The sequence below is a fragment of the Ananas comosus genome, linkage group 14 (assembly GCF_001540865.1).
Source record: "Ananas comosus cultivar F153 linkage group 14, ASM154086v1, whole genome shotgun sequence".
NCBI lineage: Eukaryota > Viridiplantae > Streptophyta > Magnoliopsida > Poales > Bromeliaceae > Ananas > Ananas comosus.
Genome location: NC_033634.1, coordinates 9,908,441 through 9,926,164, shown reverse-complemented (window position 1 = coordinate 9,926,164; position 17,724 = coordinate 9,908,441). Strand labels below are relative to the sequence as shown.

The following is a 17,724-nucleotide window of genomic DNA, read 5'->3' as shown; positions in this document are numbered from 1 at the left end:
TCTAACGAAATCGATTACTTAATTAGATATTTAATTGTCGAAAATAATTTATAAGTATGGATGCTTCTTACTTTCGAAAATATAGAAGCCTAGCTCCGTATTTTTGTTACTATATCGATTTTTTTTCTTCTGTTAGGGTTGAATTTAGTATTCTCTCTTTTAATCAAAATCGCATTAACCTTTTATTGTTACCTACAAATTCTGAAATTGAAAAAAATTATGATGCATTCTGATTATTCCTAAAATCCCCAAAACTAATATGCAACCAAACAAAATACAAAATTTACACTATCTAATCCGGTAATTCCAAGCATAATACTACTATTAAACATCAAATTTATTTTAAAAGATATAAACAAATATGACAAATTTTAAGCACAATATTACTATTAAACACCCAAGACCATACCAAATTTGTAAACAAATTTAAATATGAAGTTGGAATTTACCATAATTTGAAAAGATCTCCAATGAAGCTTGGCTCCTCTCCAAAGCTTCAAAACACTTTTCTAATGGATAAAATCTCCAATGGTAGAGATTTTGATGATAGATGATGCTTTTCCACTTTAGTATCCCGTAATTTAATTTAAATGTATCACTTTAATACTATGTGATTTTATTTTTTCCCTTTTGTTATCTCCTCCGATAAATTTTTTTGTTAAATCAGTGACAAAGTTAAAACTACAGAATTCTAAAGTAAAAATTTGGTAAACTATAGGGTACTAAAGTAAATATTCAATAAATAACTCGTGGGGTATCTGAAATTTTTTGTATATATTTAATGGAGAATTAATGGAGTTGCTGATTGGAAAGATAAAAATAAAATTATAAGATACTAAAGTAATATACTTTAACCGGTACTAAAATGAGAAAGTATGAACCATAGGGGTGGTATTTGAAGTTTGCTCTTTAATTAAATGATAGTATAGTATTAGGTCCAAATTCTAATTTATTAGAAATAATATAAAGATTAAAAAAAAATCCTCTTAACTAGGATGACGTGGCAAAAGAGCTGCCACGTGGCGATAACGTGGCACAGTGAATAATTTCAATAAAATGATCATAAATTACTAAATTAGACTTTAGAAAATCCATTTTCAACAAAAAAGATGTCGTTAAAAAGATTTTTCAAAGACTAATCAAATATGGCAAGCTTCAAACTCAAATTAAAATTTTTAAATTCAATTTTATGAAAAAGGCTTTAGCTGTGGATAAAAATTGAAAATTTAGGATGCTTTGGGTGAAATCAAGCCCAAGAAGTGGGCCAAGTCCAACTTCAACCTAACCAAATCAAATTTGAAGTCTTAAAATTAAATTTCAAATTTTAAAAATCTTAATTACTTTAAATTTAAAATTAAGAAAAGGTAGATTTTTAGCTTTAGCGGATATGATACAATGCCTAGTCTGTTTGGATGCGTGAACATTTTATTCGGAATATTTTTTGATTTATTTAAGAAGTAAGTATGATACAATGCTTAGTCTATTTGAATGCGTAAACATTTTATTCAGAATATATTTTTTTATTTATTTAAGAAGCATGTAGCGTTTGTTGGATAAAGAGTGTGACGAAATATTTAGAATGGATATCACATTTGATCTTCATTTTTTTTGTTGCGATGAAGATAAATAAATTCATATGCAAAATATACTATCCAATCAAATTATAAATGCGAAGATCTTTCGAGTAAAAATTAAATTAATTTCTTCCAAAATGCTAATTCAAATTCGGTGTTTAGTTTGATGCTTTTGAATCCAACTGTTGCAGTTGAAACCGCATGAGCAGGTCCAACTGTAGCAGTTGGAATTACATCCAAATTTGCCGCAACTTCAACAACAGTAGCTAAGCTTACCTCCATGATTACTTTTTAAACAAAAAATAATTTTCTTTTTTTGTATTGGAGGTGATCTCACCGCCATGTTATAAAGGGATAAAATTTTACAAACGCACTTATCACTTCTCAACTATATACAACTAAATAAATTATTTATAATCACAATACTTTATACTGCATCTATTCAAACGAGATAAATATAGTTGGTATGACCCCCCAATAGTCTCACATCAGATGGAAATAGAATTGTTATTGGGTATATAAGAGAACTCCAACATAATAACAATAACTGAGCTTAAACATTTTAAACCGGTGGTTTTGGCCGAACGAGTTATTATTGCTAGTGAATCAGATCTTACAGTTAGAACTGTGTTGGAAAAATTAGTTCTCTTTCGAAATCTTTAGTCAAAAATTTGTATAAACAATTTTGTTTGAAAACAACTTAGCCACTGTTTTTAGAAACGTTGAAATAAATAAATACTATAGAGAATAAAGGATTAGATGGAGCCTGTGAGTCGAGGCGTGCGATTGCACTGTCCTAGAAGCAAGATTGCCCCTCCACGTACGAGGCGCCGGCAATCACTCCTAGCGATACAACGACCTTCGTCCACCCCGTCGGCACGGCTTCAGGGTGGCGCAAGAACGAACCGTCACAGCTTTTCAGAGATCCAGCAAGACAGTGAAGAAGAAGGAGAAGAGAGAAAAGGGGAGAAGCTCAGGCTAGGGTTTCTGTATATCACTGCTATCCTAACCCAGCCACTCACCCTAGTAAATAGGAGAGCAAAAGAAGGGTTCCAACGGGACCACCTTCCCGAGGTAGACCGTTGGGGCTGGTTGAGTCCCGAGGTGCGACCCTTCGACTGGACCAAATCTGGACCTAATCCAGGTAAGGCCAAAAATAAAATAATAAAAGAAAAGTGTAACAAAAATAAAATGAACCGGGTTCACGCGCGCCGCCGCCCGGCCCGGCGCGGCTCGTGCTCGTGCGCGCGTGCGTGTATTTAGACGAGAGCTCCACTCTCATCACTTCCCAAGTAATAACAATGAGAGTAAAGTAGAATATAAACCAGAGCAAGTGAGGGTCTCTTTCCAATGTGGGACTAAACACCATATGAAAAGAGACCAAAGCTTGGGCTCCCAGGCAAGGCCCATTGACAGTGGGCTGCCCACAAAGTCCAAAGGCTAAATTGAAGTTTTAAAACATATGAGCATATAAAGAAGTTTTAAATCACTTGTTTTAAATCAAAATACTAACAAACTGTATGCATCTTTACTGCACTACATTCCTAATTACATTAAACCAAATGGTCTCTTGAACTTGGAAGCGCTTATCATCCACCAACACTAGGCTTATACATTATAAAACAAACAATGCCCATGTATATTTATGCATCCAAATATGCCCTACTATGAAACATTCGAAAAGGTCAGGGACCAATTGTGCAATTTATTACTCAATACAAATATTGATTTCCATCCTGATGCCAAACTGTCAACGCAAGAACAGTGTGCACAACTTTTGAGGCGAGATCTGCTTGCAAAATTGGGACATATAAAAGTAAGAAGAGAGGGAGGGAGAGATAGAGAGATACGGATCTACAAAAAAAAAAAAAAAAAAAGAAAAAAGTATGTAATATAAGTTCGCTTTAGAGAGAGAAATTAAGAGGGAGAGAGAGAGAGAGAGAGAGAGGAGGCGACGATGGGGTGCTCGTTCTCCGGGCTCAACGCGATCTACGGGGCCGTGGGGAGCGGCGGCGATGTGTGGATCAACGAGAACCGATTCCGAATCTTGAAGCAGCTCGGCGACGGCGGGGCCGCCGCCGTCTTCCTCGTCAAGGAGCTCGTCCCCGCCGCCGCCGCCGCCGCCGCCGCCGCTCCTGGCGGCGCCGGCGGCCTCGCCCGCAAGAAGGGCGTCAGCCCCTCCCACATTTCAGGTCTCTTCTTAATTCTTCCTTTCAGATCCAAATCTTGAAACTCGTGCGATCGAAAAGATCGATACGATAGCAAATGGTACTGAAATAGATGCGTGGTTGACGAGATCAGGCTAACCATGTCACGGAATGCGAGATGAGCCTCTGCATATGCTATTGAAAAGATTGATGTGTGTTGACGAGATCAGGTGAATCATGTTGGATTGCTTAGGACCGGCTCTGATAGTAAATCTGATAGAAAAAATGGGTACAAAATGAGTCAGAATGTCTCTGCTGACGCATATTGATGAGACGAGGTGAATCATGTCACGGAGAACGAGATTAGACTCTACATGTGCTATTGAAAAGATTGATGTGTATTGACGAGATGCGGCGAATCATGTTATGTCAGGGGATAAGAAATGAGCCCTCATTGAACTAAGATTGCTTAGGACTGGCTCTGATAGTATGTTATTGAAAAGATCGATTTGATAGAAATGGCATAGAAATTGTCTGAATGTCTTTGCTGACACGTATTGACGAGATCAGACGAATCTATGTCGTGGGATGCGAGATGGAAAAATTCTAGAATGCAACGGATATATTAGTGACGTGGCGTAACAAACCAATCAAATTAATCCTTTTAAGAATATATGTCCCATCATGATTGTAAAAAAGTATTTTATTTGTACTTTTGTTTGAAAAGAAGCAATGTGATTGGCTTGTTATTGATGACATAGTGCAAGTGTGACCGTGTAGAATTCCTCTGCGAGATGAGCCTCTGCATCTGCTATTGAAAAGATTGATGTGTATTGATGAGATCGGGCGAATCATGTCAAGAGAAAAGATTGATCAGATGGAAAGTGACCCTGGAATAGTGTTATAATTAATTGATGCTATGCTATGGATTTGGAATTGTATGTGTTTTCTCCGATTCTCTTGTAGATCTACGTTTGGATCCGAAAATGGGAAATGGGTTTTGTTTGATCAACTAAAAATTGCCAGTTTTAGCTTAGTTGCTTCCCAGAATGCCTGTTTTCTGTTTGTTTAATCCACTGCTGAATTTTTGATGCATTGGATTGGGAATTGGATGTGCTCCTGTAGATCTATCTTTGGATTGGAAATTGAGGAACTGGGTTTTGTTTGACGAAATGCAAAGATGTCGATTTTAGCTTAATTCCTATGCCCATTTTCAGATTGTTTAATCTGCTTCTGGATTGATGCATTTGTTTAGGAATGGATGTGTTTTCTCCAATTCAGCTCTTAGATCTCTCTTTGGATATGAAATTTGGGAGTTGGGTTCTGTTTTGTGTGCTCCTAAGTTTTGAAATTCAGCTTAATTGCTTCCCGATTGCGCATTTTCAGCTCATTCAATGTGTTGCTAGGTTGATGCATTGGATCGGGAATTGTCCTCTAAATCTCTCTTTGGATCCGAATTTGGTTAAATGGATTTTGTTTGATTACTATATAGTTGCCAATTTTAGCTAAATTGCTTCCTGAATACCCTTTTTCAGCTTATTAATGTGTATGACCATGCATCTTAGATTCTAATTTTAGGGATTTGATTCTGTCCCTGTACGTGTGAAAGAATTACCAAGGTAGTCATTTTAGATGAATTGCACAAAGAAATGCTTGGTTGATTCCTTTTTCTGATGATTTGATGTAACAATTCATATCTTTTAAATTCTTTTGAACTACATTTTTCAGCTGATGGGACGTATGCTATGAAGAAAGTCCTTATTCAAAGCGAGCAGCAGCTGGAACTGGTTCGGCAGGAGATTGGTATCTCTTCCCAATTTAGTCACCCTAATCTGCTTCCCCTTCTTGATCATGCCATAATTGCAGTTAAGGTAGTTCAGATCTGTTTATGGTTGACTTTTATGGTTGACTTCCATACTTATTCTTAGATACAAGGACTTTTCTTGTTTAATATGTGTATATTTATAGATTGGTTTGAGATTAAAGCCATAGTTTGTTTAACTTTGGGGTGCTCTCTGATATTCTGCAAATTGCTACTCATCCTTTGAATGTGACTTTCTTCTATATTATGGAGTTCTTGATTAATCAGGCAGCATTGGTGTTCTACATTTGCAAGGTCAATTATGCATTTAATTAAAAATCAGACTACAAATCTAACAATTTTACATATCCTTATATTAATTTGAGACTTTCTATTTCAAATGGTGGAAACTTAAGTCTACAAATGTGTCTCCCTTTCTATGTGAAATACTTTGGTAAATAGATTAGACTCTGTTCTTATTTTTGACTGTTGTATTGCTAGAGTCAGGTTTTGGTACAAAGGGGGATCTGGGTTGCGAGTGATTGGAGTAAAAGTAAACTGGTGTAACTTGAAAGATTAAGGTTGATATAAGTGAAGGTGGATGTGACTTGTGGTGACTCTTCTGTCAAATTGAAGTTCTACAAATGAAATTAAAAAAAAGAATTAGTCTGCAAAAAGAAGAAAGGATTCTAGTACTTAAATTGCTAACTGATTTAACAGTTTTTGTGACTCTTATGGAGCTAGTGGAGTAAACTCGTCCGAATACAGAGAGATTTACTAAATTTTGTGCGTGAAAGATGTCTATGGAATGAGGAATACATATCTTTTGCAATCGGAACATGCATTCATCATTCCTAAGGTGGAAATTAGCCAATAGCCTAATAAAACACTCTTGTTTGCTGCCTCCTAACTTTTAACTCTATTATTGTGAGGAATAAACCTTTTATGCTAGAGGTAACCCGAACCCATAACAGTGATGATGAAGCAGACAACTTGAGCTGATATGACGGTACCATGGTAGGCACTAAGTTCGAATACGCTGTGAACAGGCACCATGGACATGGCAAGGCATCTGTGAACAAAATTCTGCCACATTTTTAGAACAGAGGCTAGAAGAATGTCCCTTACCCATCTTTGATGAACAATTTTTAGCCTTTTAGGTTATCACCCTTTTGGTCATTCAAGTGCTATCTTGTTTGTTTCGGAAGCTTAATTATGACATATTCAGGGACGGAGCTATTAATAGACCCAAAGGGGCCATGGCCCCCCTCAACTTTTCGATATTTACTTTATAGTCCTTTAGTAGTTTATAAATTTTTAGTTAATTTTTAAAATATATGGGCCTATTATCTCTCAAAAAAAAAAATATATGGGCCTATCTTGTAAAAAGTTTTTAGTGCTAGTATAGAGCTCTCTCTTTTCTTATGTGTTTTATAGGTGAAAATACGCTAAGAACCTCCTAATTATAGTGCATTTTAAAATAAGTGCTTTCAACTTTAAATATTTTATTTATACATTCTTAACTTTCTAATTATTTTTGATAAGCTAATTTATTTAACTAAATAAAATAGTATGCTAAATTTAATAGTTCTGTTAGATATTAGTCACTGGTTGTTATTATTTTATTAACAAAAATTAAAAAAATTAAATTCTAACTAAATTACTGTTAGGTTTAGTAAAATTCTTAAGTTATTTGATTAGAATAATGTAAATAAAATAATTAGAAGTTAAGCGAGTGTAAATTAACGAAATAATTTAATATTTTTTAACATTAATTATCTAATCACTAAATTTTTTTTATTAAAAATTTGAGTAGTTAAAATCTTATTTATTTGCTAAAATTTGTATTTGTATATATTTTGGCCCCCCCTCGTGATTGAATACTGGCTTCGTCCCTGGACATATTATTCCAGATACCTCATTCGACATCTGATTTAAATATTTACATTGTGCTTTACATATGGAAATTGATTGATTGTTGATATTAAAAAACATTGTTCTTTACATAGGGAAATGATCGATTGTTATGTTCGTATAGGGTACGCAGGAAGGATCAAAGAACTACGAAGCTTACTTGTTGTTCCCAGTTCATTTAGATGGAACTTTGCTGGACGTTACCAAAGTTATGCAAGAGAAGAATGAATTCTTGTCAACAATTAATATTCTTCAGATATTCCGTCAGGTGTTTTAGTTGTTGATCTCCTTTATATTTTTACTGCTGTCGACACCATTAAATTTTGGATTTAATGCTCATATGACTTGTGATTGCTGTCCTAATTCTTGTACCTTATGCTCTACTTCGTCCAGAGATTAATGCGATACCTTTTTGCTGCCGAAATTTCAGTAAATCATAACTAGTAAAAGTTTGTAAAATAGAAGTTATGTGATGGATCCTGAAACTTGACAAACTAACATCAAACTGACTTTGAAGGAAATGCATATTAAATTTTTCTTAATTAAAGGCATGGTTTGTTTTTGTTGACTCGCTGCTTCTCTGCACGTTAATGTTTAAATTTAATATGCTTTTGATGTTACTGAGGGCCTAAATTAAAGCTCTTGACTTCATAATTGGGAAGAATGGGATCATATTTATGTAAAATCAGATCATAGGCACAGGGAAATGTGACAAAACTGAGATTCATATTAACTTTGTTGCACATTGAAAATATATTTCGCTCATGCTTGAAGATACCAATCTCATTGCAATGCACTTTGAATTCATATGCTTGAAACTTCAGATTTCTTTATTTTGGTAACGTTTAGTTTAGAATTTCTGCTGTTCTTAACCCAATAAAATGTATTCATACTTCTTTCTTAGTAGTTCATTCATATGCTTGAAGATGCCTGTCTGATGGCAGTGCACTTATCTTTTTCTTTTTTTCATATTTGTTCATATGCTTCGACGATTAAGAATAGGTGCACTTTGCACTTTACATGCGCATAATTACCAGACATTATAAACCTTGGTGACATATAGTATTGGGATTTTGCAGATTTGTGCAGGATTGAAGCATATGCACAGTTTTGACCCTCCGTATGCGCATAATGATGTCAAGCCTGAGAATGTACTCATAACGCACAGAAAGGGACAACCACCTCTAGCTATTTTAATGGATTTTGAGAGTGCTCGCCCTGCCAGAAAAGCAATTCGTTCTCGTTCTGAGGCATTGCAGTTGCAGGTATAAGCGACTTTAATTACACACAATCATCTGCTTATCAGCTGCCTATTTTCTTTGTCTAAGATGTAGTCACTTTTGATACATAGACTATCTACAAGAATATGTTTTTGGCATTTGTTGTTGGTAATTGGTTGTATGGTTTGTTGGTAATTGGTTGTATGGTTTGATCAATTGTTTGGTTCTGGATTCTCAACCTTGCAATATTCTTCTCCGCAACGGGCCCTGTTCCTGATTGATAAGAGGCATAGATGAACCATTATCTAGCCGGAGTTGTTTTCTCTAGTTGATTGTTTGGCATTTCATTAGATAAAATTTATGGTAAGGTAGAAGTTCGAAAGTGCACACTTTACAGATTTGATTCTTCATGTTGATGTCTTAGCCAGGATTCTCAGACCTCATTGTTTTTGAGTGATTACTCACGGCTGCCCTCATGGTATTTTTGTTCGTCTCAAAGCATTTCTTTTTATCGCAATTGCCTCAGGCAGTAACGTGCAAAAACCAGCGAACCAAAAATCAAACCAAACTTTCACCTTTATTTTGATTTAGCTAATTTCTTTTACATATCAATCTGGTTTCTATATATAAAAAAGCTGATTTAAGTGAGTCCTGTATCAGCTCTTTATAAGTAGATTCGACGGAGCAATGGCCTGCATGTGCAACGCTAGGTTGAAGTTCTAAGATTCTGAATAAACACTGTTTCTAATCTTTGAAGGCGTACAATTTACTTATACTAAGGTTTGGAAATACAAGGACAGGAACTCAGTCTTTTATCTAAAGCAAGTTACTCGGAGATCTTTTTTTTTTGGCCCCACCTGATAAATCTCTGACATAGCACTTACTTTTTCCACTAGAATGTACATTAAATTAAATGGATAATATGTTGTAGTTCCCTTTCAAAATGTTCATATAGACTGCCTTTACTTATTTGGCATGTTTTATTCATTTTTCTGAGGCGTCAAGTTGTTGCTTAACATTCTTCCTTTTTGATGGATTTCACATAGGAATGGGCTTCTGAGCACACCTCTGCAGCTTACCGAGCTCCTGAATTATGGGAATGTCCAAGCAATGCTGACATTGATGAGAGAACTGATATATGGTCTCTGGGATGCACCTTGTATGCAATGATGTAAGGTTACCTTCTCCGATGTAACAGTTTTTGTGTTTCTTTTTCTTTTTCTTTTTTCTTTTGCTTTTCATATCATTCTCTTAGTTAGTCACAGATATTCTTTGGCATCTTTACACAATATTGACTATTTTACCATAATATTCGGCCACGAGATGCAAAAGAAAACACATTTGGTATCAAGGCTCATTTAGGTCATTAGAAGTCAGGAGCCTGACTTTTATAGTCCAAAAGTGATTATACGAAAAAGGTAAGCTCCTATTTACTCAAGTTGGATGGTGTTTTCTTCTGGCAAGTTATGTTCTGGCAAGTTAGTGTCGGAACGTGACCTAATAGTCCACTGAGGTCTTACTAGTCCTCATATTTAGCATAGTTGATTACGCCGAGGAGGTGATTTGTCGTTCTGTTGAAATTACTTATAACTTACCCTTCTTACTCGCTTGTGAACGTCATTCCACGCCCTCTCAGCGGCCAACTATCATATGTAGCCATCGAGTAGACAAAAGGAAATGCTAGATAAGATGTTCCAGCATCTAAACAGGGCAAATTGTATGTCCTTCGCAACAGGTGGTCCTACTTAGATATCATTCCAACTTAGATATTCTCTTCTCTTTTCTTTTGCTTTATCTGTGGGACAGTCGTATTAATTACTGAGTTCCTTTTATTTCCTTCTAATTCGCATGTTTATGCATAATTTCGTGCTTTTAGAAAGGTTCAAGTAGGCGGTCATTGCGACAATCAAGAGTATGCTTCCAAGGATCGTGAAAATAATGAAACTATGCAGTTCCTGAATTTATGAAGCAAATTCAGTTGACTAATCAAAACCAAGAAGTTTCTTGAATTCTATGTAAAGCTCAAATTTATCTTCTCACATGTCATTACAGGTTCGGAAAATCTCCTTTCGAAGACGCGCTTAACGAAGCGGAAGAAAATAAACATTTGGTGGTTAGAAATCCAGAAATAAAATGGTCTCCCGGACCGGACACCCCATACCCAGAGTCTCTCCGCCAATTCGTAGTTTGGATGCTTCAGCCTCAGCCCGCAGTTCGACCTCACATCGACGACATCATCATCCACGTCGATAAGCTCGTCGCGAAACACTCGAGTTAAGATGATTCTTTTGTCACTGTATCTGTAATTTTATAGTGCATCTGCTTAATATATGCCATTCAAATGTGATAATTTTACAGTAGTCCTATTTATTAATATTGTGAGGAGAGGGCATTACTTTGTATCCTGAACCAAAATCATGGATTTATTGTCATTTTTTGTTATTTTAATAATTATAATAATATATATAGCTCTATGATGTTGTGCTACATAATTGCTTTGTGTCTTCTTTTTTTCTTACTAAAATTTCTCCTTAAACTGCTTCAAATTATAGGAACCAATCTAGTCTCAAAAGTTCAATATATAAGATATAATAAAGCTAAATTTTTTAATCTGACTATAGTATTTTAGGCAGTGATTAAGCTCAAAAAGTTACGAAGTTAAGCGTACTAAGATTAAAGTAGTTTCAAATAGGTGATTCTTTTGGAAAGTAGGACGTCATAGTTGATATCAGAGCAATTACCAATTAGAAATATGAAATAAGTCTCGGCTGAGGTAGGTTCATACAACGGGAAGAGCGTAACTCCTCGACTGATCTCCAAGGTCGGCTAAAGCTAGTGAGGATAGTTTTACATCATTTGGTGCTTGTAAGTTTACTGAGCTTGATAAGCACGTCAGAACTTAAGATGGAGGAATGTAACACCCCTAAACTTTGAAAATTCTTTATATAAGATATAACAAAGTTAAACCTTTTAATCAAATTATAATATTTTAGGTGGTGGCCAGACCTAAGAGGTTAAAATGGTTGAACATGCTACAGGCGATCCCTCTGGAAAGTGGGGTCGTATTCAGTTTCAAATTTGTAAGACTAAAATCAAACCAACCAAATTGAGTTGATTCAGTTCAATTATTCGGCATGAACCAAATAATATTTTTGAGAGCCCCTTGTTTTACCCACTATATCTACTAATATATTAATTATCTACACTATACAAGCACATATAATCACATCAGTTGTTTTTCTGGTGATCCATTATATGGAATTCATAGCAGTACTCTTTTCTACTATTTGTTTCAAAACATGTATTGAATTCATAAACCAATAGATTGCTTATTTGTTTAATTTGGTTTCGAATTCGTAAAATTGAATCAAACCAACCGAAATGAGTTGGTTCGGTTTGATTATTCAATTTGGACCAAAAAATTCCCGAGTCCCCCTATCCGCTAAAATCCTACAAATTTGGGACAGTTTCATTCAATTATTATGATTTTGAGTCGGTGTCCGCTACATTCAATACTATGACGGTTCATACTGTATGAGTCAATTCGCAGATGACGCACTAAAATGTTAGCATATCAGTAGTTATTTAGACGCCCCCTTGTTAAAGGAACTCGAATTGAATTCATAAACCAACAAATCATCGGATGCGGATCGGGTTGACGGGTTATCGGATCCACTTACTTCTCTACTCTGAAAGTGAGAGCAGGACTCTAGCAGCAGCCAGTAGTCTTAGTCAATTGACAAATTTACAAAAAAAATGAAAGAACAAAAAGAAGAAGAAGAAGAAGATAACTCTTTTGCACTTTCTATGAGAAAATTTAAAATAAAAATTATATAAATATATATATATATAAAAAAAGGAATGGATGAGGGAAAGCCAAGGAGACAACTTGGTACTTATGGTGGAGAATTAATATATTTATTATATTATATATATATCTCCTGTGGTTTTAGTGGTGGCAGTAGTAGTAGTGGTGGGTGGGGCCCATTAAACTATGCCACGTAGGCAGATCGAATCATATTCCCAAGAAAAAAAAATTTTAATTGGGGAGGTCCCACCATGTCTTATTAAGGAGGCTCAAATGCTCAATTCATTACCATGTTTTATTCTTATCTATCAAAAAATTATACTTATTTTATCCATAATTTAATTTTTTTAAAAAAAATTAGTATTAAAAAAAATATAATAAATTATTAAAAGGAATAAAAAATAACATGTCAACATAACAAGGACTCTCCAATAAAATGCAGTTGGGATGGGGCGCTATCCACTGAAGTTTTATCCACTCCTCAGTAGTCATCATTGTATTAGTGGCTCACGATGTATTGTCCTCTCTTTAGGAATATCAAAATCGCCTTAAACCCAAACCCCACCTCTCCCATGTGGGAGGATAGTAATTGACAAGGGGCACTTTTGGATTGGGTACATGTAGTTTATAGTAATATTATTAATCGAGCGTATTTAGTTCGGATTATTCTATCAGAATTACAGATAATTTTATCAAAAATTATTATATTTAATTCATCCAATTTGTAATCTGATCGATAATATATAGTATTACAAATGATGCATAATTACTCTGAGAGTATTAACGAGCGGGTGTAGGTATCTCAAACTCTAGTTTGTTAAAATTTTTACAATCACTTCCCACAATTAGATTTAGTCTTACCGTTTGGTTCAGGTATAAGCAAGAACTAACTATTACAGGGATAGGTACAAGTATGGGGATAAGAAAAATAGCGTTTGGATGAAAATTGGATTGTTTCCGGAGATAAGAACAATTTTAGATAGTTTTATATAAAAAATGGAGGTGTTGGTGGGGATAACCGAGAACTACTATTCTCGGGTGAAAAATTAGCGTTTGGATATAAAAGGGGGGATAAGGGCCTATTCCTATCCCTATCCCCTAACCAAACGGTTTTTAACATGCAGTAAAAGTGATGCGATATCTTAATTATTAGTGTATTATTAATCGCAACACTACTATATCGCCTCTATATTAGTAATATATTAACATTTAGCTAACTAGATTCAGTTATAGAACTTGATTGCAATAATTTTGAAAATTTGAACTAAAAATTATAGCAAATTAAAGTCAGAGGACCAAAGTGTCACAAGCATCATAGTTGGAGGACTTGATTGCAACAAGAGTTGTAGTGATTACAACACTCATTCAAGGGCTGTGATTCCTCCCCTTGGGTTTGAAAAATCCAAAATGGGTTTTAGTATTTAAAAAAAAAAAAAATTAATGTCACAAGTGATAAAAAAACCTTGCCCTTATAGACTAGTTGTAAAATATGCAACCCAAAATGGATTGTGATAAATTATATTTGGTCCTTAAACTATAGGACTCATGACACTTTAGTTCTCAACTTTAATTTGTTGCAATATATATAACTCGAATTTTTTAAATTATTGTAATTAATTTCTACAATCTATTACTTTTTGGCCAAATATGGATAAAAAATTCGAACCAGAAATTATAATAAACTAAAGTTTGAGAATTCATTAAAATATTACATGCCTCGTAGTTTGAGGACTAAAAGTGTAATTTATCCAAATATTAATATTCAAGAGACTCACCATCTAATCTTAAACTAAATTTGTATCTTTTTAGGAAAAGTAACTTCAAAACATTTTATAAAAAAATTTGACTTCGAGAACTGATGCCTATAGCTTGAAGAATGTTATTAGTAATATTACAATTTTTAATAAATTTGAGTTAAGACCAAATAGTAATTCTACCAATCCAAACACTCCCTCAGACATAAATAAAGTTTAGAAGAGAGGTTTATTGAACTATTTGATATAGTTTAAAAAATTATTTAGCCAAATTTAAAAGTTCATATGCCTAAAAATCCCTTTTTTATTTGGTTTCTCTATAAACTCATTCCTTATACCCCAGCAATGGAGACATCCCAACATATGAGACATTTAGAAGGTTGTGAGATTTGATAAGGTGGGCACTTAAAAGAAGTTAAACTATAAATCTCAAAAGTAGACTTTCTGTTTTAGAACTTTTTGTTTTAAATCTCAAAAGTAGAAAAAAAAAAGAATGTTAATAAAGCTGTCCAAAATATCCGATATACCATACCTAAATCGGACCCTATCCAGACCCGATAAAAAATGGATAGTATACGGATAAAAAAAATTACCTACTAAAATTTTAGATATGAGTCTGGATTGTAGTAACCCTGGAATTCAGCATTTGAGGCTTGTCGACAGCTTTGGAGAGTGTCAGGACAAGTCCGAATCCTGTTGATGCGAAATAGACACAAACTGGACTCAGCGGGACGCGAGAGGAGAGAATTAGCATTGCAATCTGCAAATTGCAGATTTTCAGCAATTGGTACCGGTACCACACAGGGGCGTACCGGTACCCAGTCCATTTTCTGCGCAGACTGCTCTCGGGTTGGCCATTCTACTGCGTGGTACCGGTATGGCATTGCGATGGTACCGGTACACCAGGGTAGGTAAAGAGCCTTTTGGTCTTTTCTTGTCTCGTTTGTGTCACCTTTATCCCTATTACTCTATATAGGATAGAGAGAGACTGAGGAGGAGGTTTTGCTGTGCTCTCTCTCTCTCTCTCTCTCTTCCTCTTGTGCTCTACCGTACGTAAGGAGGGGCTCGGGTGGAGTCGGAGCGACGTCGACGTTACGCCGCGGAGCCTTTTGAGTGTGCGTTCGTCGTGGTAGCTCCGTGGGAAGGCCAGGCGAGCGTGTGGTTCCACTTTTGTCGACTTCTCGCCGTTGTTGGATGTGCTTTCGAGGTGGGTCAAAGTGATGCTTATCGAATTCTACGATTTTCCTCCTAATTCTATATATGTCGACAGCATGTGTTTTTAGCTTTGTTTAGTACATGGTTTAGCTTGATTCTCGGAACTGCATGCTTTTGAACGTGAATTGGAGCTTAGAAAAATTTGCTAAATTATGCATGTTGTACTTGGATTTGACTTAGGAGAAAACTGATGTTTCTACACCGTCATTTGAACAAACTACCAGATTTAGCTCTAGAAGTTGTAGTTTATTTGTATCGCTGCAGTTTGTGGGCGGTGGATACCCAGAATAATGTAGCATAATATTACGCTCGTGCTGGGATGCCGAGCTTATTTTTACAGTATTGTTCAGATTGTTCCAGATTGTCAGGTGCCGTTGGAGTTGACGATAGACCCAGATTGCTGTTTTTGCATCAGATTGTGCCGAGGGCACATGTGTTTTGGTTGTTAGACCCTGTTTACTTGACTATAGCCTGTGAGAGCCTGATTGAGCTCGACAGAGACACGCTTGCATACTCGGTTGGGTAGCGCCCGCGAGTGCCACTCTGGAGTCAGGCTTTGTGTTTTTGCGTTGGTGTCGTTTTGTCCTGATTGGACTTGCTCTCCACTGATGACCTGATTTGGTGTCAGTTAGTATAACTTCGACAGGCGGGATGAGTATGTTCACAGTCCCTAGTGAGATTGGGTCAGGATTTACATTTTCTACAGATTATTGTGTTAAAGTATGATAGTATAGTGGCATTTAGCTGTAGATTTGTTCCAGCTTTCCTTACTATCCCTGCTTACTTCTGTAGACTTAGTGAGTGAGCCGTTGAGGTTGGTAGCAGTACCCACTGAGTACTACTTCTTTTGCAGTAATTCTCACACCCAGTTGTTGGAATCTTTTGCAAAGCTTTCTTCTTCGGCGGCTACTGCTGCTGAGTCTGACCGTGGAAAGAGTGTTGCGAGTTAGAGCCCTTCCTGACGAGTGCAGAGCTAGAGGAGTACAACTACAGGTAGTTGTAGTTTCTGGGTTATTATACATACTGAGGTTGTATCTCGCTGGAGTGAGCATTTTGGTTATTTGGATGCTTGTATGTATAGTTAACCTCTGTTGTTTATATATGTTTTTGTTTCGACAGCCCTATACTACTGGTTGTAGTATTGTATGATTACAGGTACAGCTATCGCTTCGTATACAGAAAAAATTCTTTTGTATACGGTGGATTTGTCGACGTGTCCGCGGAAACGAGTAATCCGGGGCGTGACACGGATATTTTATACCCATACCCGATTTGAATCCAACTCAAACCCAACTTTTAAATTGGTAGGGTCCGGAATAGTTTTCAAATCCGAATTCGAACCTGGACCCGATAAAATATTCGATAGTAAGTAAAAAAGATTTGAACTTTTGAAGTTGAGTGATTAATTTTAATACGAGTTATAAATGAGGGGTCTCTACGTATTTTCATTCTAGTGAAACACTGAAATTCTAGCCGCTCTTTTACTCCGTTCTTTTTTCTAATTTTTTTAGTCATTATTTTTTTTGTTTCATTTCCGCCTGAGAGTTTTTTATGAAATAATATTCCTATCGTCGTCATCATCAGCAATATTAATCCTCTACAGGCGCGACACGAGTGAGTTTTTCCCAAATCCCTGCTACAATTATAGTCGACAACCTAGGTTTTTTTAATAAATATTCTATTAGTAAATTTTGCGATTCCTTCTTCTTCTTTTTTTGAATGTTAGTATATAATATTAATAATTACTACAACTTATATTCTCTTTATCTATAATATAGTACCATAATTTTCTTATTTTTGTGTGTTTATATATAAAATTGTTTTGACTTTAGGCTTTTAATCAGTCAATATAATGGCCGAAACAAACTCTGCCCAAACAATTTAATAAAGTCTATAAAAAAAAAATATGTTACAACGGGTAGCCTGTAGTGTTCTTGACCTTTGGATAGGATGGTTCAGTATTAGTGACTGTCGACATCTCTGGAGAGTGTCGACTGAGTCGAGTCAATTCTGCACGAATTGGATGCAGAATTGGACTCGGCGCACTCAAATAGGCAAAATTGGAGTTTTGCCAGATTCGGACGCCAGAACATTTTAGGGTCGCCCAGAACTGAGTGTTGAATTTAACTGAAACTGGAAGCCAATTCGGATCCCATGTTCGGGCGCCCAGATGTGGGTCCGGAAATTCGACATCGTGAATATCGCTTGCTTCGACGGCGTGGCAGGCGTAGGTGAGTTCCGCCGAGCCATTTACGGGCGCAGCACACCCGCGGGCAGAGAGTCCGAGGGAG

General features: G+C 35.9%; 1 protein-coding gene across 1 annotated transcript; it reads left to right on the top strand.

Moving 5' to 3' along the window:
- On the top strand, positions 3,323 to 11,143 carry LOC109720765 (serine/threonine-protein kinase 16-like). The gene is made up of 6 exons (XM_020248074.1): positions 3,323 to 3,766; positions 5,450 to 5,592; positions 7,561 to 7,704; positions 8,516 to 8,701; positions 9,703 to 9,827; positions 10,709 to 11,143. The coding sequence occupies exons 1-6, from the start codon at positions 3,532 to 3,534 to the stop codon at positions 10,932 to 10,934; spliced, it is 1,059 nt and encodes a 352-aa protein (XP_020103663.1). The 5' UTR covers positions 3,323 to 3,531; the 3' UTR covers positions 10,935 to 11,143.

Excerpts from the sequence above, each read along its gene's own strand:
- LOC109720765 (XM_020248074.1), top strand. The coding sequence starts at position 3,532 with ATGGGGTGCTCGTTCTCCGGGCTCAACGCGATCTACGGGGCCGTGGGG. Across the intron at positions 3,767-5,449 it reads CAGCCCCTCCCACATTTCAG|CTGATGGGACGTATGCTATG; the intron begins GTCTCTTCTTAA and ends TACATTTTTCAG. Across the intron at positions 8,702-9,702 it reads CTGAGGCATTGCAGTTGCAG|GAATGGGCTTCTGAGCACAC; the intron begins GTATAAGCGACT and ends GATTTCACATAG.